Here is a 24,268-nt window from a genome sequence, read left to right on the forward strand (position 1 = left end):
GGGACCAACCAAGAAAACACCTTCTGAGGCTGCCCTGCCCGCCCCAAGGCGAGCTCGCCGGCGACCCACGAGCCAGCGCGCAGAGCGCACCGGGTGCGCGGCGGCCTCCTCCCGGGCTTTGCTTTCTTCCTCCCGCCCCGCCGTCAGGGGATTCCCCTCCACACCCCCCGCCGGCCTCAGGGCGCCTGCGTGGATGTCCCCGCGCGCCTCCGGGGTCGGAGAGGCGGGGTGCGCCGAGGTGCACGCGGTGGCCGGGCGTGGAGAGCCCTGGTGGGGGAGGGCTCAGTCCCTTGGATACCCAGCCGCCACCCACGCGTGCTCGATCCCGCTTCGCACCCTTGGGGCAGCTGGGTCCTCCAGGACGCAGGAGGCCGCGGGTCCAGACGGCACACAGGCCGCGCCCTCCCTCCCCGGCCTTCCGCCGGCTCCCGCCGCCGTCCTCCACCCCCCCCCATCGCTCACCACCCATCGCGGGACGAGCTTTCCCGCCCAGAGGGGCTGGGAGACACACCGACAGCCTGTCCCCTGCCCCTGCCATCACTCGAGGTCCAGACCTGGCCGCGCTCCACCCGCATCACCCACTGCGCACAAGCTGAGATGCAGCATCCAAAAAAAAAAAAAAAAAATCCAAATGGACTGCGCCTGCCCCTACCTCTAAGGGGGAGCGGCGGGTCCCAGGGCCCCCACCGCTCGCCGCCCGTGGGAGCCTGTCACCGCGACACGCAGCCCAGTGGAGAGAGCACACCCACGGCGCGCGCAAGACAAGGGCTGCTCGCGGGCACCCGGGTCGTCCCTCCCCCGCCTCTTGGCGCAGCCCGCCCGCCCGGAGGTTGGAGAGAGGGCGGGAGGAGGAGGTGAGAAAGGAAGTAGGGGGTGGGGAGGGGAGGAAGGCCTACAAAGAGAGAATCCTCCTCCCCTTTTTCAGTAACCAGCCAGGGAAGGAAGAGGGAAATAAGTGGGCCTGCCGACCGAGCGCTCTCCAGCCTGAAGGTCCGGTTCTCCGCGCCACTCCCACCCGCGCGCGCACCACAGCCTGCTCACCCAAGGCGCTGGGACAGCGGGGCCTCCAGTTGGACTGCCACAGAGACTGTGGGCGAGGGGACTTCCTATCAGTTCCAGCTGATTTATTATAATTATGGTCAAGATACAGACTTCCAGCACAAAAAAAAACAACAAAAACAGGCAATGATGTCCACAGTGCATTGAGTCTGCTTTGCCACCACCATTTGCTACAAAATAGGCAGATGGTCTGTACTTTATTTAGATCATATTGCACAAAATGAGAAACCTTGTCAACTACGTGCCTTCTTTCTTTTGCTAAAAATCGAGAATCCAGTTTTAAACCTTCCATCTGGGGCCCCAATCCACATGTCACAGCGTCTGAGATACATACAGTCCTACTATAGTACAGTACATATACAGGCTTTCAACTAGGATAACAGCTCTGAGGTCTAGATCACCATTTTCAATAAATCTTTACCTACAAATATCGAACAAATCTCTACTATAGCTGTACAAAAAAAAAGTTTGCTTTTTTTTTTTTTTCCTTTAAACCACAAGGCCTTTAGATGCAAGGATTATTTTAAAATTTTAATCCTTTTAAAACCAGGACATAACGTACCAACAAACTTGCATGCTAAAAAAAACAGAGGAAAAAAAAAAAAAAAAGAAATTGAAAGGGAAGAAGTGCCTGAAAGTCTTACTGGAAAAACACAGCAAGAGTGTTCCCTTTTCACTGTACAAAAATACGCCTGAAAATATATTAATTTTTAAAAAAGACTGAGGTCTGTTATGTATCAAAAATGCTTCAATACCTTTTGTACTGAGGTCTAGGCTGTCTGGTATTCAATCAAGGAGGTATAAGGGAACAGTTACAAAAAAAAAAAAAAAAAGTTGGCAAGTAGAAATCACATTTGTAAAACCATAAACAATTGGATCTGAAAAGTAAGCTCTGATCCTGGTCAGTTCACAGTTTCCGTGAGCGTGTGTACAGTCTGCATGTTTTCAAGCTCCCTGCAGTTTTGTGAAGAATCGGATGCATAGAAGACATCAGCTTTCTCCCTCCAAAATAAAATAAAATAAAAGTTGCAATGGTCCCTTTTTTGTTTTATTTTGTGTGTGTTTTCTTAAAAACAAAAAACAAAAAAAACAAAAAAAAACAAAAAAAACCCACCGGTTCTCTAAGATCTCTTAAGAAAAAAAAACACACAAAAAACACAAAAATATTCTCCAACCAACTCCCTAGCGAACCATTGTGCTGCCCTAGGCTCTGCGGCAGAGTCCAGACTTCAAACAGCGCCAGCTCCAGACCGCGCCTTCCGCAGCGGCCTCCGCGCCCCGCCCCGCCCCGCCGCCTTTGTTGCAAACCACGGATTTCAGGAAAAAGAAATAGTCGTTACAAAAACACATTTGGGGCCGGGTAAAAAAAAAAAATAAAAATAAAAAAATCACAGCTCCACACTAGGTATGCAACTACCTTGAGACACGATTCAAGGCAGGGAGGGGGAGGGGAACCAAAAAAAAAAGGACAGGAAAAAAAAAAAAAACCTTGAAAAAAAAAAACTACTCATTTCACTGAAACTCCACCAAAATGTCACCATCCTTTCCCACTCCTTTGTGTCACGACATCAACGTGAGCATCCTCTTCTCTCCCCTCCACCCCTACCCCCGCCGCCACCGCCACCGCCACCGCCACCGCCATCCTCCTCCTCCTCCTCAGCATCACCGCGGAGCCTTCCTCCCCAGGACCCCGGCTCGGCGTCCGCAGAGCGAGAGGCAGGCGCCGGGCGCGCTCAATACGTGAACACCAGGTCGGAGAAGTTCGCCTCCAGCCAGTCCCCCGCGATCATCTCGCTCAGCTCGGGCGTGCAGTAGTCGGGGAACTCGAAGTGGGAGCCCAGGCTGCCCTCGCTGAACGAATCCAAATCTTTATCCACCAGGGACAGGGACAGGTTCCCGGCCGCGCCGCCCAGCTGCTGCTCGCTGGCGCTATGCGCGCTTTGGGAGAAATTCAAGCTCAGGTCGAACATCAGGTCGTCGGCGTCGTCGCCGCCCCCGCCGCCGCCGCCGCCGGACGAGGACGACGAGGTGGAGACGGAGCGCGAGGACGCGGGCGACAGCGCGGGCTGCGCCAGCGGCGGCGGGTGCTGCTTGGTGATGTTCTTGAAGCTGTAGTAGAGGCGGCTGCCGCCCCCGGGCCCCGCGGGGGCGCCGGCCCGCACCTCGTCGTACAGGCTGGCGCCCTCGGGGGACTCGGCCGCGCTGCTCAGCGTGGGGCTGGCGGGCACTTTGGCGACGTTGTAGCGTCTCAGCAGCGGCGGCGGCGGCGGCGGCGCCTGCTGGCCGGGAGGCTGCAGGAGCGGCGGGTGCGGCGGCTCGTCCTCGTCCTCGTCGGGCTCCTGCTTGATCCGCAGCTGCAGCTCGTCGCCGTCCTCGTCCTCCTCGTCCTCCTCGTCCAGGAACACGCACTTGACCGTCTTGGCCGCGCCGCCCGCGCCGCCCACGCGCAGGCTGCCGAGCACGTAGTCGTCGCCCGCGCCCAGGTCCCCGCACGGCGCCGCCTTGCCCGCGCCCGCCTTGGCGCCGGGGCCCGCGGGCGCCTTGGGTTTGCCGCACTTCTTGCTGGAGCCCTTGGCGGCCTTGGCGCCTCCCGCCGCGCCCTTCTCGGGGCTCTGGCCGGCGCTGGGCTTGGCCGCGGGGTCCATCTTGGGCTTTTTCCGCGGCCGGTACTTGTAGTCGGGGTAGTCGGCCATGTGCTTGAGGCGCAGCCGCTCGGCCTCGCGGATGAACGGGATCTTCTCGCTGTCCTTCAGCATCTTCCAGCGCTTGCCCAGGCGCTTGGAGATCTCGGCGTTGTGCATGTCCGGGGACTGCTCCATGATCTTCCGCCGCTCGATCTTGGACCACACCATGAACGCGTTCATCGGCCGCTTGATGTGGCCCGACGCCGTCTTGCACCAGTCCGGGTCGCTCTCGTCCAGGGCCACCGGGCTGCAAGCCATGAATTCGCCCTCCTCCGTGTCCAGCGCCTCCCGGGGCAGGTTGCTCTCCGCTTCCAAGCTCTCCGCCTGCTGCACCATGATCCGCCGCGGGGCTGGGAGCTCCGACCCGGGCCGCTCGGTCTCGGTCTCGTGCGGAGGTCCCCCTCCCCTTCTCGCCCCTCCACCTTCCCGGGCAACTTGCAAAGTCCTGGGCGCCCCGCGGCCACGATTCCCCCCCTCCCCCCTGCCCCCCCTTCCAGGCTGCACACAGCGGCTGCGGCGGCAACGGCCGCCCACACGCGGGGGGCTGCGGCCGCGACAGAAGAGGCTGCTGCTGTTGCGGCGGCGGCGGCGGCGGCGGTCGAGGCAGCCCGGGACCCCTCTCTCCTGCTTGTAGCTCCGCCGCAAGCGCCGGACCCGAGCAGTCCCAGGCGCGCGCGCTCCTTCTGCAAAAAGTTGAGGACTCTCTCCCAACTAGTTATCAGGGTGTCATATGGGTGACATCACTCCCCGGGCCAGCCAATGGCTGCGGCCGGCCCCGCCCACCTCCCTGTATTAACTGCCTGGCCCCGCCCCCGCCCCCCGCCCAGGGGCTGCTTTGCAAAGATGGAGGGTGGGGGCAGGAGGCATGTCTAGAAATATGTTATTTTTAAAAAATCCGCGTGTGTGCACAGATGCGCCTCTCCCCGGGATGCTGGGGGCACGAGCCACACCGCGGCGAGCGGACGCGCCCGGGGCCAACGGGCTAGCCAGTCCCTGTGCCCGCGCGCACCGAGGACCAGGGCCCGGGAGAGGCCGGCGCCTTTGTGCGGGTTCCGAGGCCCACGATGGGAGCCGACGGAGCGCGCCCCTCGCCCTGTGCACACGCGCGGGCACGCGCACAGACTGAGATGGCGGTTCAGCCCGGCGCGGCCCCGGCGGGCGCAGCTGCTCCTCGTGCGCCCCAGGCCGAGCCCGCCGGGAGCCCGCCGCGTCCCCGCCGACGAAAGGTGGCGCTTTAACACAGCACCTCCTGGGGCACGTGGGCTCTCCTCCTTTTCCCTTTCTCCCTGGTTCTGGAGCGTAGCAACCCGTTTACAGCCCCAAGGTTTAGACAGGCTCCCTCCCCGCGGTTGCATTTTTTTCCCCCGTTTTGTCCTTTTTCTCCATCTGTGTCCCCTCCTCGTGGGGGCTGGAGACCCCGCGGGGCGGGCTTGGCTGCCCCTGGCTCTGCGCGCTCGCCCCGTGCGCCCCGCCCCGTGCGGAGGCCGGAGTAACGGTCAGTGGGGTTTGGCTGGGGCCCCGCTCCTCGCGTTCAATCTGGCCACTCCCGAGGCTGGTTCCCAACCGGGCGCTGGGGCTTGCCAGCCTCGCACACCCCACGCCCCGGCGTCACTCGTCCCACCCTCCCCTCTCCCCCGCTCCCGTGTCCCCTCCCCCCAGCTCCCTCGCCTTCCCGGGCTTCCTCTTCCTTTAGGTCCCCTCCTCCTCCTCCACCTCCTCCTCCTCCTCCTCCTCGGCCACCAGCGCCTGCAGAGCAGCCGCCTCCAGGAACCTAAGCGCCCAGCTGGCTCGCCTTCCCAGTCGCTCGCTGTTTCAGCCGAACCACATGGATCAAAGGGACACCCCAGGGGCACCCCGAGTTTCGAGGGGGAGCATGCCCTGGACCTGGGAAAAGGTGGATTATGTAAAGCAGCCCCGAGACCCGGCGAGCTCCCGTCTCCCTTTGTCTGTCTTCAGTCCCCGCCACCAGCTATTCTGGAGGCAATTAAGAGAACAGCGCCGCTTCCCACTCGCTGTCTGGCGTCATCCCTGTCTCCACAGCCCCCCGCGCGGGGCGCTGGCAGCTCGGAACCGCTCCCGAGACACGGCTCGGCTTTTACAAGCGGACTCGTCAGCTGGTTGCGGCTAATAAAACTCCCCAACCCGCTGCCTTTCAGGTCCTCCCGCCCCCCGCCCCCCGCCCATCGCCCCCCGCAAATGAAGAAAGACTGCATCCCCTGAGGGGCATCTCGTCCCAGCACCCGAGTAACCACACGGCTCCGTGTTTTCACGCCGCATTATTTGAAAAAAGAATTTACCGCCATCGCTATCCCCGCCCCCCACATTCATCCTAAAGAAAAACACTGCAGCCAATCCTTGTCCTCTTCGGGCCAGACGGGCTGCGGTTTCTTCTTTCAGGGCCAGAGGAGTCTGCAGGCACGGTTGGGGGGGCGGGGGCGGGGGGGGGGGGCCTGCCGGCGGAGGGGTGCAGGAACCCCAGGCAGGGTGTGCAAATTCACCTTCACTCCGGCTGAGGCAAGCACTGCCCCTGTGCCTGGTCCTGCTATCACCTCCCTCCCGCCCAGCGCTGGGGGACCCCAGGGGGGTGGGGTGGAGAGGAGAGGGGATTTACAGCCCTCTCCCCCCCCCAGCCCCCCAGCACAGGACAGGCCCCTGTAGCTCTCCAGCTGGAAATAAGCACGTTGCATTATTTTCATCAAGCTATGCCGGTACCTGGCATCTTAGATTGGGGGGGGGGGGGAATTGCATTTGGAAACCATTGGCAAGTGTAACGTACAGTATGTTTGCCTTCTTCCCTCTCCAGCGAGGACTCTGCTTAGCGTGAGAGTGGGGATTCTGGGGGGGTGGGAGGACTGCAAACACCATTGGGGTTATTCTCCTGCGGCTCCGTCTCCTTGCAGGCAATATTAGCTACAATGTGCTCTTTCAAGGAAGAGAGATGGGGCTGTGCTTGAGAAGATGGGGGGCGGGGAAGCGGGAGGGGAGGTCTGGGTGTCCTGTGTGAGGGTCAGTCAGCTCTGCAGAGGCTGGAGGTGGGAGGCAGGAGGGCGCTTGTGCAGGTGCGCAGAGCTGAGCCCTCCCTGCAGACTGCGGACAAAGTAACACAATTTTCAGGAAGAATTGGCTTGGCTGCTGTTCGGTAGGGTGGCTCCCACTCCCGCACCCCACCCCCACGCCACCTTTAATGTAGCCAAAGTGCGTGAGGACGCGGAGTGAAGCGAGGAAAAGACACCAAACAACTTTCCAAACAACTCCTCCGGATGCCGTTCCGCTTCCCCAGGGGAAATTTGAAAATAAGTAACATTTCCCGGCGAATGGGAAGGTGTGGCGATCCGCATGCTTCTGACGGGGGCGGTGCTGGCTGCGCCCAGCAGAGATGTGCTCCCGGAGTGGAGAGCCCGGCAGAGATGTGTTCCCGGAGCGGAGAGCCCAGCAGAGATGTGGTCCCGGAGCGGAGAGCCCAGCAGAGATGTGCTCCCGGAGTGGAGAGCCCGGCAGAGATGTGGTCCCGGAGCGGAGAGCCCAGCAGAGATGTGCTCCCGGAGCGGAGAGCCCAGCAGAGATGTGCTCCCGGAGCGGAGAGCCCAGCAGAGATGTGGTCCCGGAGCGGGGAGCCCAGCAGAGATGTGTTCCCGGAGCGGGGAGCCCAGCAGAGATGTGGTCCCAGAGCGGCGAGCCCAGCAGAGATGTGCTCCCGGAGCGGAGAGCCCAGCAGAGATGTGTTCCCGGAGCGGAGAGCCCAGCAGAGATGTGGTCCCGGAGCGGTGAGCCCAGCAGAGATGTGTTCCCGGAGCGGAGAGCCCGGCAGAGATGTGTTCCCGGAGCGGAGAGCCCGGCAGAGATGTGTTCCCGGAGCGGAGAGCCCGGCAGAGATGTGCTCCCGGAGCGGCGCGCCCAGCAGAGATGTGGTCCCGGAGTAGTGAGCCCAGCAGAGATGTGGTCCCGGAGCGGAGAGCCCAGCAGAGATGTGTTCCCGGAGCGGTGATCCCAGCAGAGATGTGCTCCTGGAGCGGCGAGCCCAGCAGAGATGTGGACCCGGAGCGGAGAGCCCAGCAGAGATGTGTTCCCGGAGCGGCGAGCCCAGCAGAGATGTGCTCCCGGAGCGGAGAGCCCAGCAGAGATGTGTTCCCGGAGCAGTGAGCCCAGCAGAGATGTGTTCCCGGAGCAGTGAGCCCAGCAGAGATGTGCTCCCGGAGCGGAGAGCCCAGCAGAGATGTGGTACCGGAGCGGAGAGCCCAGCAGAGATGTGGTCCCGGAGCGGCGAGCCCAGCAGAGATGTGCTCCCGGAGCGGCGAGCCCAGCAGAGATGTGCTCCCGGAGCGGAGAGCCCGGCAGAGATGTGCTCCCGGAGCGGAGAGCCCGGCAGAGATGTGTTCCCGGAGCGGAGAGCCCAGCAGAGATGTGGTCCCGGAGCGGAGAGCCCAGCAGAGATGTGTTCCCGGAGCGGAGAGCCCAGCAGAGATGTGTTCCCGGAGCGGGGAGCCCAGCAGAGATGTGTTCCCGGAGCGGAGAGCCCGGCAGAGATGTGCTCCCGGAGCAGTGAGCCCAGCAGAGATGTGCTCCCGGAGCAGTGAGCCCAGCAGAGATGTGGTCCCGGAGCGGAGAGCCCAGCAGAGATGTGCTCCCGGAGCAGTGAGCCCAGCAGAGATGTGGTCCCGGAGCGGCGCGCCCAGCAGAGATGTGGTCCCGGAGCGGCGCGCCCAGCAGAGATGTGGTCCCGGAGCGGAGAGCCCAGCAGAGATGTGCTCCCGGAGCAGTGAGCCCAGCAGAGATGTGGTCCCGGAGCGGCGCGCCCAGCAGAGATGTGTTCCCGGAGCAGTGAGCCCAGCAGAGATGTGGTCCCGGAGCAGTGAGCCCAGCAGAGATGTGGTCCCGGAGCGGCGCGCCCAGCAGAGATGTGCTCCCGGAGCAGCGAGCCCAGCAGAGATGTGGTCCCGGAGCGGCGAGCCCAGCAAAGATGTGCTCCCGGAGCGGCGAGCCCAGCAGAGATGTGCTCCCGGAGCGGAGAGCCCGGCAGAGATGTGTTCCCGGAGCGGAGAGCCCAGCAGAGATGTGTTCCGGAGCGGGGAGCCCAGCAGAGATGTGTTCCCGGAGCGGAGAGCCCAGCAGAGATGTGTTCCCGGAGCGGGGAGCCCAGCAGAGATGTGTTCCCGGAGCGGAGAGCCCGGCAGAGATGTGCTCCCGGAGCAGTGAGCCCAGCAGAGATGTGCTCCCGGAGCAGTGAGCCCAGCAGAGATGTGGTCCCGGAGCGGAGAGCCCAGCAGAGATGTGGTCCCGGAGCGGAGAGCCCAGCAGAGATGTGCTCCCGGAGCGGAGAGCCCAGCAGAGATGTGCTCCCGGAGCAGTGAGCCCAGCAGAGATGTGGTCCCGGAGCGGGGAGCCCAGCAGAGATGTGGTCCTGGAGCGGCGAGCCCAGCAGAGATGTGTTCCCGGAGCGGAGAGCCCAGCAGAGATGTGGTCCCGGAGCGGCGAGCCCAGCAGAGATGTGCTCCCGGAGCGGTTAGCCCAGCAGAGATGTGTTCCCGGAGCGGGGAGCCCAGCAGAGATGTGTTCCCGGAGCGGAGAGCCCAGCAGAGATGTGGTCCCGGAGCGGTGAGCCCAGCAGAGATGTGGTCCCGGAGCAGTGAGCCCAGCAGAGATGTGTTCCCGGAGCGGGGAGCCCAGCAGAGATGTGTTCCCGGAGCGGGGAGCCCAGCAGAGATGTGTTCCCGGAGCGGAGAGCCCAGCAGAGATGTGCTCCCGGAGCGGAGAGCCCAGCAGAGATGTGTTCCCGGAGCGGAGAGCCCAGCAGAGATGTGCTCCCGGAGCGGAGAGCCCAGCTCCCGGAGCGGAGAGCCCAGCAGAGATGTGGTCCCGGAGCGGGGAGCCCAGCAGAGATGTGCTCCCGGAGCAGTGAGCCCAGCAGAGATGTGGTCCCGGAGCGGGGAGCCCAGCAGAGATGTGGTCCTGGAGCGGCGAGCCCAGCAGAGATGTGTTCCCGGAGCGGAGAGCCCAGCAGAGATGTGGTCCCGGAGCGGCGAGCCCAGCAGAGATGTGCTCCCGGAGCGGTTAGCCCAGCAGAGATGTGTTCCCGGAGCGGGGAGCCCAGCAGAGATGTGTTCCCGGAGCGGAGAGCCCAGCAGAGATGTGGTCCCGGAGCGGAGAGCCCAGCAGAGATGTGCTCCCGGAGCGGGGAGCCCAGCAGAGATGTGCTCCCGGAGCGGGGAGCCCAGCAGAGATGTGGTCCCGGAGCGGCGCGCCCAGCAGAGATGTGCTCCCGGAGCGGGGAGCCCAGCAGAGATGTGTTCCCGGAGCGGAGAGCCCAGCAGAGATGTGCTCCCGGAGCGGGGAGCCCAGCAGAGATGTGTTCCCGGAGCGGAGAGCCCAGCAGAGATGTGGTCCCGGAGCGGAGAGCCCAGCAGAGATGTGCTCCCGGAGCGGAGAGCCCAGCAGAGATGTGCTCCCGGAGCGGAGAGCCCAGCAGAGATGTGTTCCCGGAGCGGCGAGCCCAGCAGAGATGTGGTCCCGGAGCGAAGAACCCAGCAGAGATGTGGTCCCGGAGCGGAGAGCCCAGCAGAGATGTGTTCCTGGAGCGGAGAGCCCAGCAGAGATGTGGTCCCCGGAGCAGAGAGCCCAGCAGAGATGTGGTCCCGGAGCGGAGAGCCCAGCAGAGATGTGGTCCTGGAGCGGCGAGCCGCCATGGAAAGGCGTCAGGCTCCCAACCAAAACGCGGCCTCCTCTCAGATGCGCCTCTTGCAAACCTAATTTGGAGAAAGGGACTTGTTCCTGCTTTTTAAAATACGCACCGAATGTCCAGCACAGGGGTGGGCAAACTTTTTGACTCGAGGGCCACAATGGGCTCTTAAACTGGACCGGAGGGCCGGAACAAAAGCATGGATGGAGTGTTTGTGTGAACTCATATAAATTCAAAGTAAAGGAGCGGAGGGGAGAGCAAGAGAACCGGATAGAACAGCCGGATCCGGCCCGTGGGCCGTAGTTTGCCCACGGCTGGTCTAGCAGCATCAGGCCTCCCCATAATCACTTTAGGGCCAACGTGCTCTTTATTTTTGTGTGTATATCTATCCATGTACTTATTTATCAGCAAGAGATGCGGTGTCCCTACTGCATAAACATCCGTGGGTCTATAATGACTCAGTCTTAAGACTGACCCTGGATCAGAGCGACAACTGACTTTTACGGTTATTCTTGCTGGTTAGACTCATCCTCTTACAATTACCTGCTTACAAAGATCCCCCTCGTTTCTACGGACTGTTACGTGAGGGGGTCGGGCAGTCTGGAAAACGCCCCCGTTCCGAGGACACGATGGGGCTGAGGTGCGCTTCCTCTGTCCGCCCAGGAAGGAGCACTTGGCTCAGCGCGTGCGCTCCGTGCCGGGAAGAGCCCCCTCCCGCGGGCCTCCTGGTGTCGGCAGTATTCCGAGGACATGCATGTCCCACCGAAAGGGCCGCCTGCACCCCAGACCTACTCTCCCCAGGGAGTCCCCCCGCCCACCCACCCACCGTCAGCTACGGCTGTGGGGCGTCACCTCAGACCTGAAGCCGGAGCGTGGGTCTGAGTATCTTCTATGGCTCCCCCCCGCCCCCCGAATGGCCCTTGTAATGGGTATAAATGGACTCATCCCAGCACATACACACACACACCACACACACCACACGCACACACCACACACACACCACACATGCACAGGCACACACACACACCATGCACACACACACCACACATGCACAGGCACACACACACACCACACACACACATACCACACACACACCACACACACACACCACACACACACCACACACACCACACACACACACACCACACACATACCACACACATGCACATACACACACCACACAGGCACACACACACACCACACACACACACACCACACACACACACCACGTATACACACACACACACAGGCACACACTCTCGGCTCCCCTGCCCCTCCGGCCTCCCTGCCCCTCTGGCCTCCCTGCCTCCCCGGCCTCCCTGCCCCTCCGGCCTCCCTGCCCCTCCGGCTCCCTGCCGTGGTGAGACTTGAGTACAGCACGCCTGCTGATGGAAACAGCACAGGAGCTTGGCCGGCGCGGACCCGGGGCTGAGCGTCCACCTGGGAACCGGGAGGTCACTGTTTGATTCCTGGTCGGGGCACCTGCCAGGCTGTGGGCTCCATCCCCAGTAGGAGGCGTGCAGGATCCATGATCCTCTCTCGTTATTGGTGTTTCCCTCTCCCTCTCCCTCTCCCCTCCTCTCCGAAATCATTAAAAATAATTTTTACAACAAAAACAACAGCGGAAGCATGGGCGCCAGTTCAGCATGGTGACCCCCACAGCCTGAAGCCCTGAGGCCTCCCCAGGGGAACATCGTGGTCTCTGAGCACCCACAGCCTGCAGGCCCTGCGTCCTGCCTCTCTCTCCAGATGCTGTCCCGTTCCCCTCATGATGCTCGGCGCATTTGCATCCGATTCTGTCCACCTGGCACTCCCTCCACACCGGTCGGGGCGCGCTGAGCCCCCCAGTCCCCCCAGCGCTGCCCCCGCCCCCGACACACGCCGCCAGGGACTCCACACCCTGCTCGGCCCTCAGAACGGTCTCACTGGTTTATCCTGGGAACCACCAGCCTCAGGAGCTCCATGGAGGCCCCGTCATGGGCCGTGCAGCCAGGGCAGGGCCTGGGACCCTCATCCATTCCATGTCACACCCATCGCGGCCCACTGCACACTGGGCGCCTGCACCGCAGAGACCAACGGGCCACAGCGTAATGCCGCTCCCTGTGGAGCACAACATGGGTGCTAATGAAACACGGCCTCACCACACGCACACACGCACACGCACACGCACACGTCGGCAAACTCATCGGTCCACAGAGCCAAATGTCAACAGCACAACGATTGAAATCTCTTTGGAGAGCCGAAAACCGACTTCTGCGCATGGGCCACGAAGTTTCAATCGCACTGTACGTGCGCGCCCGCACGGGGTATTCTGTGGAAGAGCCACACTCAAGGGGCCAAAGAGCCGCATGTGGCTCACGAGCCGCAGTTTGCTGACCGCTGGCCTAGGTGTTAAGGGCTAAGTCTCTGCAATAGTCTGCCATGGACTGAAAATTCGAGTTCTATTGTCATGTCTTATCTCCTTCCTTCCTTCCTTCCTCCCTCCCTCCCTCCCTCCCTTTCCTTCCTTCCTTCCTTCCTTCCTTCCTTCCTTCCTTCCTTCCTTCCTTTCCTTCCTTCCTCCCTCCCTCCCTCCCTCCCTCCCTTCCTCCCTCCCTCCCTCCCTCTCTTCCTTCTTTCCTTCCCGCCCTCTGCCTCCCCCCTCTCTTTTTTTCTCTTTCTTTTTCTTCCTTCCTTCTTCCTTTCTTTCTCTTTCTTTCTTTCTTTCTTTCTTTCTTTCTTTCTTTCTCTCTCTCTCTCTCTCTCTCTCTCTCTCTCTCTCTCTCTTTCTTTCTTTCTCTTTCTTTCTCTTTCTTTCTCTCTCTCTCTCTCTCTTTCTTTCTTTCTTTCTTTCTTTCTTTCTTTCTTTCTTTCTTTCTTTCTTTCTTTCTTTCTTTCTTTCTTTCTTTCTGTCTTTCTTTCTTTTTCACGCAGCCCTTCACTGTTAGCCTATATAATAAAGAGCTAATATGCTAATTAGACCGAACAGCCGAACGATCATCCGGACGACATTCCGGATGAAGCCGGGGCTGCGAGGCGCTTCGAGGGCTGAGCCCCTTGCACGAATGTCATGCCTTGGGGCTCTAGTTTAATAATAACAGGAGCGATTCCACAAAGCTGCTGCCCTGTTACCTTACGGCAAGCGTGTCAAACTCGCGGCCCGCGGCCCACATGCGGCCCACAACGGATGTTTTTGCGGCCCAGCCGATATAACGGCGTGAAAGAAACGTTTTAATAAAAATTCCATAACTTAATTTTTACCATATCCTGTACTACATAATTATTAGTTGCAAACTACAACGTTCGCTGATGACTGATCGCTATAACCGTGTTGCATTCATTTCCCTTACACGCCTTACGCGCAGGGGCACCACCTCTCCCCACCAACACCAGCAGCGAGTATTTCAGCAGCCAACGGCCCCGTCACTGGTCTTGGACTGACTTGTCTGGTGTGCACACCAGGAAATATCTCGCTTTCGGAGAACAAGAAAAATAGGTTTATTTGCGTGACGCTTACTAATTTGTGCAGTTATTCAGTGCCTGGTAAGTTAATGTTCAAGAAAAAATACTAATTGTTATTAAAATGTTGTATTATCTTATGTGAACGATGACTCGTTTGTTTCAGCCCTTTGCCTTCAGCCCGTCTCTATCGGAATAAACCCACGTTTCTAGGAAACTGGAAGCCTTTGCTTTTTGCGGCCCCATCCACTCAAACCTTGTTTGTCTGGCCGGGTCAGCCTCTGACTTGGACACGCTTGCCCTGTGGTGTCTGCCGCCCTTCCTCCTCTGTCCGAGGCAGCGCGCGCTGTGGGAACGGCGGGGGTGTGGGATGTGAGGAGAGCACACGAGGGTGCGAGTCCCGCGTGGGCGTCTCCCCGTCCGTCAGTGATGTTCCTTCAACGGACTGGCCCGGCAGAGCCCGCGTGCGTGGACAGCCCCCGGCGCCGGCACCTTCCCTGCCCGCTCGCCCTCTGCCGAGCACCAAGCCTCCTGGCCGCTGCGTTCTCCAAGGGGTGAGGGCGAGCACAGCCCCTCTGCCCGGTTCCTCCCGACAGCCCCCCCTCCTCCCTCCGCGTCCCTCTGATGCTCCCCCCCCACCCCCCCGGGGCCGCGCTCCGCTGTTCCGGCTCCAGGCTGGAACCCGCGGCACCGCCAGGCCAGCCTCGGCTTCCAGACGGGGAGGCAGAGGCGTCCAGGGGCCCGGGACCCAGCATCAAGCCGAGAGGGCTCTTCTCCACCATCAGCAAGGAAAGGGGCGCCAGGAGAAGGGGGCGGGGGTGCCCGACGACCGCCATGGGGGGCTCCCATCGCCCTGTCCAGTGGCCACAGCTTCCACCGGACAGACAGCGTGCTCTCTGGCGTGCCAGGCAACACCCGACCGGAATGACGCCTTGGTGACAGGTGTCCAGCAATGACGTGGCATGGCCGTGCTATTCCCAGGACACGAGCTGTGGTTCCGAAGCCGCAGCAGAGCCTGCCTTTGCCCACGTGGGCAGAGAGCAAGGAGCCGCCACCTGCGCTCTGGGGGATCGCGGCCGGCCGGCGAGGGGAATACGGTGGCGTGTAGTTTGGTGCTAACCGGGGAGAGTAGGCTCGGAGGCCTCAAGGAGAAGGACTTACAGTGCTCCCCGGCCCTGCATGCCCCGCTCAGCCGGCCCCGCCGCGGCTTGTTGGTTGTGTGACTGCAATCCCAGCCGCTCTCTAGGGCCCGCGGGCCTACACGCGCACGGCAGACAGGAAACCCGCCACCCACTGACTTACGTTCAGTCCAAACATGACCGTATTTTCCAGAAGCGATGCCTTGAGTCCGAGACGATGCGTGGTGGCGGGGTGTCCGCGGGGCCTCCTTACGGAAAGGGCGGAGGGCGTATCTGCTCCCCGAGGGCGCTCTCGATTGGCTGTAGCGAAGAGGGGGGAGTTTGAGGGTGCCCTGAGTGTGAGGGTGCCCTGAGGGTGAGGGTGCCCTGAGGGTGAGGGTGCCCTGAGGGTGAGGGTGCCCTGAGGGTGAGGGTGCTCTGAGTGTGAGGGTTCCCTGAGTGTGAGGGTGCCCTGAGTGTGAGGGTGCCCTGAGGGTGAGAGTGCCCTGAGGGTGAGGGTGCCCTGAGGGTGAGGGTTCCCTGAGTGTGAGGGTTCCCTGAGTGTGAGGGTGCTCTGAGTGTGAGGGTGCCCTGAGTGTGAGGGTGCCCTGAGGGTGAGGGTTCCCTGAGTGTGAGGGTTCCCTGAGTGTGAGGGTGCCCTGAGTGTGAGGGTGCTCTGAGTGTGAGGGTGCTCTGAGTGTGAGGTTTCCCTGAGTGTGAGGGTTCCCTGAGTGTGAGGGTGCCCTGAGGGTGAGGGTTCCCTGAGTGTGAGGGTGCTCTGAGTGTGAGGGTGCCCTGAGTGTGAGGGTTCCCTGAGTGTGAGGGTGCCCTGAGGGTGAGGGTGCTCTGAGTGTGAGGGTTCCCTGAGTGTGAGGGTGCCCTGAGTGTGAGGGTGCCCTGAGGGTGAGGGTGCTCTGAGTGTGAGGGGCAAGCTCCGGGGGGGTCAGCCAGCATCCAAAGCTCCAGCCACTCTTGACCAGGTACACACATAGATATACACATACACGTACATATACACACACGTCAGGGTCAGAAAGCAGCACTAGGGGAGAGGGTGCCACAGGTAGTCACACGGGAAGCGTGAGGCCGCGTGCGCGCCTGTAGGGTCCAGCCGTGCGTTCTCCCCACACATGGGTCTTGTGCCTGTAACCCTGTGTGCCGCTCAGGGTGACTCACCTTGGAGCGAATGGCTTTAAAAACCCCAGGAGTTCCGGGGCTAATGGAGCACAGGGCCTGAGCGGGACGCCCCTGAAAGAGCTGGGCTTTGTAGCAGCTCATTAAAACAACACCCGAACGCCGCATGTCCTCGCTCGTGAGGGGAGACAGATCTGCTTCCGGTGGCACCGGCGGGCAGGTGTCGGGCGGCAGGTGGCGAGGAGCCAGGCAGAACAACCCGGCCATTTCTCCCTCCCGCCAGGGCCCTGTCCCCGCCGCTGTGCCTGCCCAGCAAAGTGCACCACTCAGGACTTCCCCTCAGAACTTCTCGGCCCTGTCCAAGTCATCTCCACCGTTTCCCGGCTTTTTGTGTGGTGCACCGGGGTCTGAAGTCACCCGTGTCCCAAGTTTTATTGCTGAGATCGCCACTGTCAAGCCCCACCTTGTGATTGGCCCACAGGAAGCCAATTATTGTATTTAATTCAACCAACCAGTGTGTTTCTCTGAGTTACAGGGAACCAATCAGAGTGTTTCCTGAGCTACGTGGAACCAATCAGAGTGTTTTCCTGAGTTACGTGGAACCAATCAGAGTGTTTTCCTGAGTAACGTGGAAACAATCAGAGTGTTTCCTGAGCTACGTGGAACCAATCAGAGTGTTTCTCTGAGTTACGTGGAACCAATCAGAGTGTTTCCTGAGCTACGTGGAACCAATCAGAGTGTTTCCTGAGCTACGTGGAACCAATCAGAGTGTTTCCTGAGCTACGTGGAACCAATCAGAGTGTTTCCTGAGCTACGTGGAACCAATCAGAGTGTTTCCCTGAGCTACGTGGAACCAATCAGAGTGTTTCCTGAGCTACGTGGAACCAATCAGTGTGCGCAGTTGGGGCATCCCCGTGTTTCACCCCGACCTCCAGGTCATCACGCTCTCCTGCATCGGGCTCACACAGGCAGACCTTCTGGCCTCTGCGTGTCACACTGACGCGTGAGCATCTTGCCGACACTGTCCCCGGGATCCTCTTCAGAGCTTCCACCTCTCGGTTTGGCTGTCTCCTTGGGGCTCCCGCTGGGAATGGGGCACAGGACCGCCGCCCGCCGTCTACAATGCCGTCCCCACCCTCCTCTCCCCTTCCCAGAGCTTGGAGAATCGCCCTCACCATGAGGGCGTGTGGTGCTCAGGAGAAAAGGGAAAGCTCCCCTCACACCTCCATTTTCTTAAACATTTTACTCTCCTAAGACAGTGGGGTCGGCAAACCGCGGCTCGTGAGCCACAGGGGGCTCTTTGGCCCCTTGAGCGTTCTAATGCCACTCCTTCAAAACAGACTCCCCCGGGCCGAAAACCGACTTCCGCGCATGGGCCACGAGGTTCCAATCGCACTGTACGTGCGCGCCCGCACGTGGTATTTTGTGGAAGAGCCACACTCAAGGGGCCAAAGAGCCGCATGTGGCCCGCGAGCCGCGGTTTGCCGACCACGGTCCTAAGACATCAGGGCTTTAGATCTCGAAGCTGGAGGAGACGGATGGGCTATTTCCTCCTGACCCTGGTGACTCCCACTGGGAGGCCGGGAGGCCGGGAACCCAGGGCCGGCACCTGCGTGGGGGAGCAGCGGGGCTGGGGCGCCCTGGCAGGGAGTTGAGGGGGGATGAGTCGTGCGCTGGATGCAGGCTCAGGAGGGACGTCAGGGCCAGGAGCCACGCAGGCGGCCACGTCACGGCGCCTGAGTTGGAAGCTGTGTCCGTCGTGGAGGGAAACTGTTGGTGACAATCCCGCTGGCTCCAGCTCGGCTCAAGGAGGTTTGCTCAAATGGCCGGAACGTTGTGCGTGGAGCCAGGGAGCCCGCGGTGATCCCGGGATTAGTTACCGTCCTAGGGAGCGTGGTGTGGAGTTCAGAAGAATCTAACCCTGATGTCACCCCTCTGTGACCTGGGAGTCACCGCGGGCTTGGCTTCCTTGTCAGTAAAACAGGAGGCTGATGGAAGGCTCGCTGGGTTGGAGGTGGCGGGGCGGGAGGCTGCAGCCGGGGGGCCCTGGGCGTGGGGTGGGGGGCAGGGGGGGCTCAGTGCACTCCCTGAGCAGGCCCCGTGGGCTCCTGGCGTGGACACCGTCACTGGTTCATTGTGGGCGGACATCAGTTTTGGGTGTTGTCGCTCAGTTTCTGTGACCAGTGTTTGGAAGCCATGTTGCCACGGCTACGGACGGGGGGGGGGGGGGGGGGGCCTCTCTCCCTAAGGGGTTCCCAGCTCCCGACGGCCTCTGAGGGTGCGATGGACTCCGTGTGGGGTGGAGCGTGGGCACGTGGACACCCAATACACGAGCAACGAGAAAGAACTCACGTCTGAAATCCTGGCTGCGATGCCAGGCGGCCCCTGAGCCGGGGTGGGGCGGGACGAGGGACGGGGGCGGGGGGGGGGGATGCTTGCACACGAGTGGCATCCGAGTCCCTGAATTCCTCGGAGCTCACACCCTTCCTCCCACAGAGAGGGGATATAGCCCAGCGCGACCCGGGCCCCAAATCGCCCGGGGCCTACACCCGCCCTGGCATTCAGAAGCGACGGCGGGGGGAGGCCCTGGTCACGCACGCAATGCTGCTGCATGATAGTTTCTGTTCTCCTTCGACGAGGGGCCTTTAGAAATATTTCTTTTTATCTTTTTTCTTATGAAACAAGCAATGGAATTTAGGCCGGACAGAAAACACAAAATTAAAATAACAGGAATTACCCACAATCCCCCTGCCCAGTGATAAGCTTATTACTATTTCTCCATAAGCGTCGCTGTGTCTGTAAATACTCAAACGAGGAGGAAAATGACACCCTCAGCTTTTGTCATTTAACGGAGCGAGGGTGCCTCTCTGGTCCTTACATCGGGGTCAGTGCTGTGTCTCTGGGACGCCGGGGGGCGGGTCCACCGGCTGCTGATGTGTCTGTCATTGGCGCAGAGACCTCCAATCTGAGAATAAACAGTGTGCACAGCGTGATTGTGGGGGAGCATGTGTGGGAGGCAGAGTGTCTGCGGGGGCCAGGCCTGCGGAGTCGGGGTCGGCGGGGACCCGGCCTGCAGAGTTGGGGTCACTGGGGGCTGGGCCTGCGGAGTCGGGGTCAGCGGGGGCCCGGCCTGCAGAGTTGGGGTCACTGGGGGCTGGGCCTGAGGAGTCGGGGTTGGCGGGGACCCGGCCTGTGGAGTTGGGGTCAGCGGGGGCCCGGCCTGTGCAGTTGGGGTCAGTGGGGACCCGGCCTGTGGAGTTGGGGTCAGCGGGGACCCGGCCTGTGGAGTTGGGGTCAGCGGGGACCCGGCCTGTGGAGTTGGGGTCAGCGGGGACCCGGCCTGTGGAGTTGGGGTCAGCGGGGGCCCGGCCTGCGGAGTTGGGGTCAGCGGGGACCCGGCCTGTGGAGTTGGGGTCACTGGGGACCTGGCCTGTGGAGTTGGAGGTCAGAGGGACCCGGCCTGTGGAGTTGGGGTCACTGGGGACCTGGCCTGTGGAGTTGGGGTCAGTGGGACCCAGCCTGTGGAGTTGGGGTCAGCGGGGGCTGGGCCTGTGGAGTTGGGGTCAGCGGGGACCCGGCCTGTGGAGTTGGGGTCAGCGGGGGCTGGGCCTGTGGAGTTGGGGTCAGTGGGGGCTGGGTGGTGCAGTTGGGCTGGGTGGTGCCATGGGGGTTGGGTGGTGCCTGGGGGCTGGGCGGAGGGAGGGTGAGCCAGGTGTGGGTGCTCCCTGATGTCTCCTCATGGCGGGGGGGGGGAGTTGGGGGGAAGGGGCGGGGGGCGGGGGGCAGCGGCAGTGTCGCTGTGTAGCGTCACGTCCGCCCACGAAGCTCCTGCAGGTCACACCGTCCGTCAGGGTGGACGTGCCCGACGCCTGGGCTCCTGCCGGCCTTGTCCTGCCGCTCTCGGCGCGCCCCGCTCTGCTTCCCCCCTTGGTGGGTGAACGAAGGCGGGTTCAGCGCTCGAGGGAGGTAGCAGAGGCAGCAGGTGGCTCTGTCTCTAACGGGAAACCCTCGCAGGGCCAGGAGCGTGCCGGCTCTGACATGCGTGGTCAGCCCCCCCCCCCGCCCCCGGGAACTCCCCGGCGGAGGCGGGTGAGGTTGCTCGGATGCCGGGGATGCTGTGGGAGCCTCAAGTGGGTGTGGGAGGGCACGCCGTAGGAGCAGGTCCCGCCGAGGAAGTTCTTGGAGCCAGGCAGGGGGAGGGAAGAACAGGGGCTGGGAAAGGGATGCCAGGGGCAGGCGGGCTCCGAGTTTGGGCGACACGCCTGAGCGGTTCAGGTGACAGGTGTGCCCTGGAGTCTGGGGGCCCCCAGGGAAGCCATCCCACAACCCCAGGAATATTGGCTGTGCGCCTCCTACGGCTTCTGAGAGAGAGCAGGTAGAAGAGGGGGAGCGGACGGGGTGGGCAGGTAGAAGGGGGGGAGCGGACGGGGTGGGCAGGTAGAAGGGGGGGAGCGGACGGGGTGGGCAGGTAGAAGGGGAGGGGAAGCGGACGGGGTGGGCAGGTAGAAGTGGGGGAGCGGACGGGGTGGGCAGGTAGAAGGGGGAGGGGAGCGGACGGGGTGGGCAGGTAGAAGGGGGAGGGGAGCGGACGGGGTGGGCAGGTAGAAGGGGAGGGGAGAGGATGGGGTGGGCAGGTAGAAGGGGAGGGGAGCGGACGGGTTGGGCAGGTAGAAGGGGAGGGGAGCGGACGGGGTGGGCAGGTAGAAGGGGGAGGGGAGCGGACGGGGTGGGCAGGTAGAAGGGGGAGGGGAGCGGACGGGTTGGGCAGGTAGAAGGGGAGGGGAGCGGACGGGGTGGGCAGGTAGAAGGGGAGGGGAGAGGACGGGGTGGGCAGGTAGAAGGGGAGGGGAGAGGACGGGGTGGGCAGGTAGAAGGGGGAGGGGAGCGGACGGGGTGGGCAGGTAGAAGGGGAGGGGAGCGGACGGGGTGGGCAGCTACGTGGTGAGAACCGCTCAGACGCCACGTGGAGAGAGGGTGCCCACCGACGCTGAGGCTTCTCTTCCGTGGGTTCCAGGAAGCGGAAGTCTCTAGAAGGCCTGCTGCTCACGCCCTGGGGCGCCCTGGTCTCCTGCGAGGCAGCTGCTGGTGTAGACGCGCCGGCCCAGCAGCCTTTGCCTGCACTCGGCCGCCTCTGATCCCCCCCGCCCCCCCCCCCCCCCCGTGTTTCCCCAGAAGGTCTCCTGTGCTCCATGGACATGATCTGTGAACAGGTTCTATTGGGGACACAGACCCCGTGCCTCTGGGAGAAGCCCCGAGGGTGTGGGCTGGCCCTGGGGCCCCACGCGTCCTCTTTTCCCCTTGACCTGGCACCGGGCGGCGTAAGGAAGTGGTAGAGAGCAGAGACCCGATATTGGGGGACTGAGTGTGTGGGCCGCGGCGGGACCCCAGGGGCGGGCAGGGTCTCACAGCACAGGTTGGGGTGCCCCTGACCACCGCCCCATGGGTGAAGCCCAAAGCCGGTGCTCCCCCGAGTTACACGGCCGAGCGGGTCCTGAGATGGGCCAGAAGCCCCCCTTGCTGGGTCCCCCCAACCAGGAGCCGCGTGGAGGGGACGGGCTGGGAAGGGTCCCCCCAACCAGGATCCACTTGGAGGGGACAGGCAGGAAAGGGCGTGCTCAGGCCAGCCAGGGCACAGGGCCATGAGACGGAGCGCCTGGGCGTCCCCTCACAGAGCCAAGCACGTACCGTTTGGAAGGGACTCGGCTCCCAGCCCTCGGTTCACCCCACACCGTGGCCTCCGTCCCCAGCCGGCCGCATGCGGAGACCGGGGTGCGGGCAGCGGCACGTTGCGTTCCCGAGCGCGGCTCCTGGACCGTCCCACCGCCTAGGACGCGGCGGCCGAGGGGTCAGGGTCCAGCCCCTCGGAGAAGAAGCCGGTGAAACGGACTTTCTCTGTGGTCGGAGCGTGGATCACGGAAAAGGGACCGCCCGTGGCTTGGACCAAGTCCCTGAGGGGTTTGTGTAGGAGGGAAGGTCTTCCCGCTTCGTAGACAAGACGCCGTCGGAGGAAACCATTAGGAAGGACAAGCCCAGCCCCGCCGGGTCCCCCAGGACAACGTTCCCAGGTGAGGTCAGTGCGCGTCTCTCCAGGACGCGGGTCTGCGCGGGGCACCAGGCAGACGGGACGACCCTCTCCCGGCGAGGGTGGGGCTGCTTGAAAAAACGCCAGAACACCACCCTGGGACCCGCGGCGGGAGCGAGCGTGCCGTGAATACCAAAGGCCGCGTCTTTCCTTCTTTCTTACTTTTTTTTTTTTTTAAATATTTTATTGATTTTTTTACAGAGAGGAAGGGAGAGGGATAGAGAGTTAGAAACATCGATGAGAGAGAAACATCCATCAGCTGCCTCCTGCACACCTCCCACTGGGGATGTGCCCGCAACCAAGGTACATGCCCTTGACCGGAATCGAACCCGGGACCCCTCAGTCCGCAGGGCGACGCTCTATCCACTGAGCCACACCAGTTTCGGATAAAATATATATTTTATTTTTATTTTTTTAAAAATATATTTTATTGATTTTTTACAGAGAGGAAGGGAGAGGGATAGAGAGCTAGACACATCGATGAGAGAGATACATCGATCAGCTGCCTCCTGCACACCTCCCACTGGGGATGTGCCCGCAACCAAGGTACATGCCCTTGACCGGAATCGAACCCGGGACCCTTCAGTCCACAGGCCAACGCTCTATCCACTGAGCCACACCGGCTTCGGCTTTCCTTCTTTCTATCGCGGCTTTAAAAGCTCAAGTACGGACCTGGATGTCTCCTACACGGAAGCAGGTCGGACGGAAGGGGTGCGTGTAAATGCTCCCATAGAAGCCTGGTGGTACATGCGCTCCCTTCGCCACGTTTCCCACGGATGACTGACGTGTCTCCCGTGGGGGCGCGAGGGGCACGCGGATCTGATCAGCGGGAGGCGGAGGGGGGGCGGGAATGAGCGGCTCTGGTCCCCCGGGTCTCTCTCTGGTCCCCCTAAGGCCGGTGTGTGAAGCCGTGGCCTCGCCATGACTGCGGGAGGCCGCCGGGCAGTGGGGGGCAGCGGGGGGCAGTGGGTAGCCTGGGATCGCAGCGGCGGGGCGAGGGCCGGGCAGAGGAACCCGGCGTGGCACGGCCCGTCGGAACTCCTACGCGTGAGAGGAAACGGACACGTCCCCGAGGCGCCGACGGGCGTGTTTTTCTGGCCTAGACGTCTTAGTCAGCAATACCGGAGGCATTTCCCAAGCCAGGGGTGGGCAAACTTTTTGACTCCAGGGCCACAATGGGTTCTTAAACGGGACCGGAGGGCCGGAACAAAAGCATGGATGGAGTGTTTGTGTGAACTAATATAAATTCAAAGTAAACATCATTACATAAAAGGGTACGGTCTTTTTTTTTTATTTCAATAGTTTTATTCATTTCAAACATTTTAACAAGAAGAATGTAAGCACTGATTATTATAATTTGAAACTTCAAAAAATGGAGGAATCATAGCACAATAACATACCTTCTACTGAAGATGGCAAAGGCAAAATAAAATTGCCTAACAAAGGAGAGGTACAAAAGCCTTTCAAATTAAACTTAAATATAATAAAATAACTTAAAACTAAAACAAATAGAAAAGAACAAAATGTGTAAACAGTAAATTAAACATTTTCTTTAGTGCAACTTCCAAATTACGCCCGGGATGTCGATGTAGATGGCAATGTAGACTGGGTTGAAAGGTTTTTGGCCTTTAAAACATCAGCTTCAGTGGGAACAGTGTTGTTGGTCTCCTTTTTAGCTAATGCTCTGATACTGTGCTCTCCAGGGGCGTGTCTCACTACATTACCAGGATAACGTGTCTCCGCATTCCCAGGGTGATGTCGGGGGACGCGTCCGCGGGCATTACAAGGAGCCTCTGGAAGATGGAGAGGTTGTTCCTTCTACTGAATGGGGATATAAATCCGCCCCCTCAGAAGAAGGAGCTGCGGCCGTGTGACGTTGCCATGTTAACACTGCTGCTGGTGAAGGAGCGGAGGGGAGAGCAAGAGAACCCTCCACTCTCTCGGCTCCGCGGGCCGGATAGAACAGCCGAACGGGCCGGATCCGGCCTGCGGGCCGTCGTTTGCCCACGGCTGTGCCCTACGCCCTTCCCAGCCCAACGGATGCGAAGCACCTTCCTCGGGGCCAACACTGGACCACAGC

General features: G+C 61.5%; 1 protein-coding gene across 1 annotated transcript; it reads right to left on the reverse strand.

The window, feature by feature from the left end:
- Window positions 1-2,792: 2,792 nt before the first annotated feature.
- On the reverse strand, window positions 2,793-4,079 carry SOX11 (SRY-box transcription factor 11; the record flags this gene model as incomplete). The annotated part of the gene is made up of 1 exon (XM_080685016.1): window positions 2,793-4,079. The coding sequence occupies one exon, from the start codon at window positions 4,077-4,079 to the stop codon at window positions 2,793-2,795; it is 1,287 nt and encodes a 428-aa protein (XP_080541142.1).
- Window positions 4,080-24,268: the final 20,189 nt, after the last annotated feature.

Source organism: Plecotus auritus, assembly GCF_963455305.1.
Source record: "Plecotus auritus genome assembly, chromosome: 8".
Classification (NCBI taxonomy): Eukaryota; Metazoa; Chordata; class Mammalia; order Chiroptera; family Vespertilionidae; genus Plecotus; species Plecotus auritus.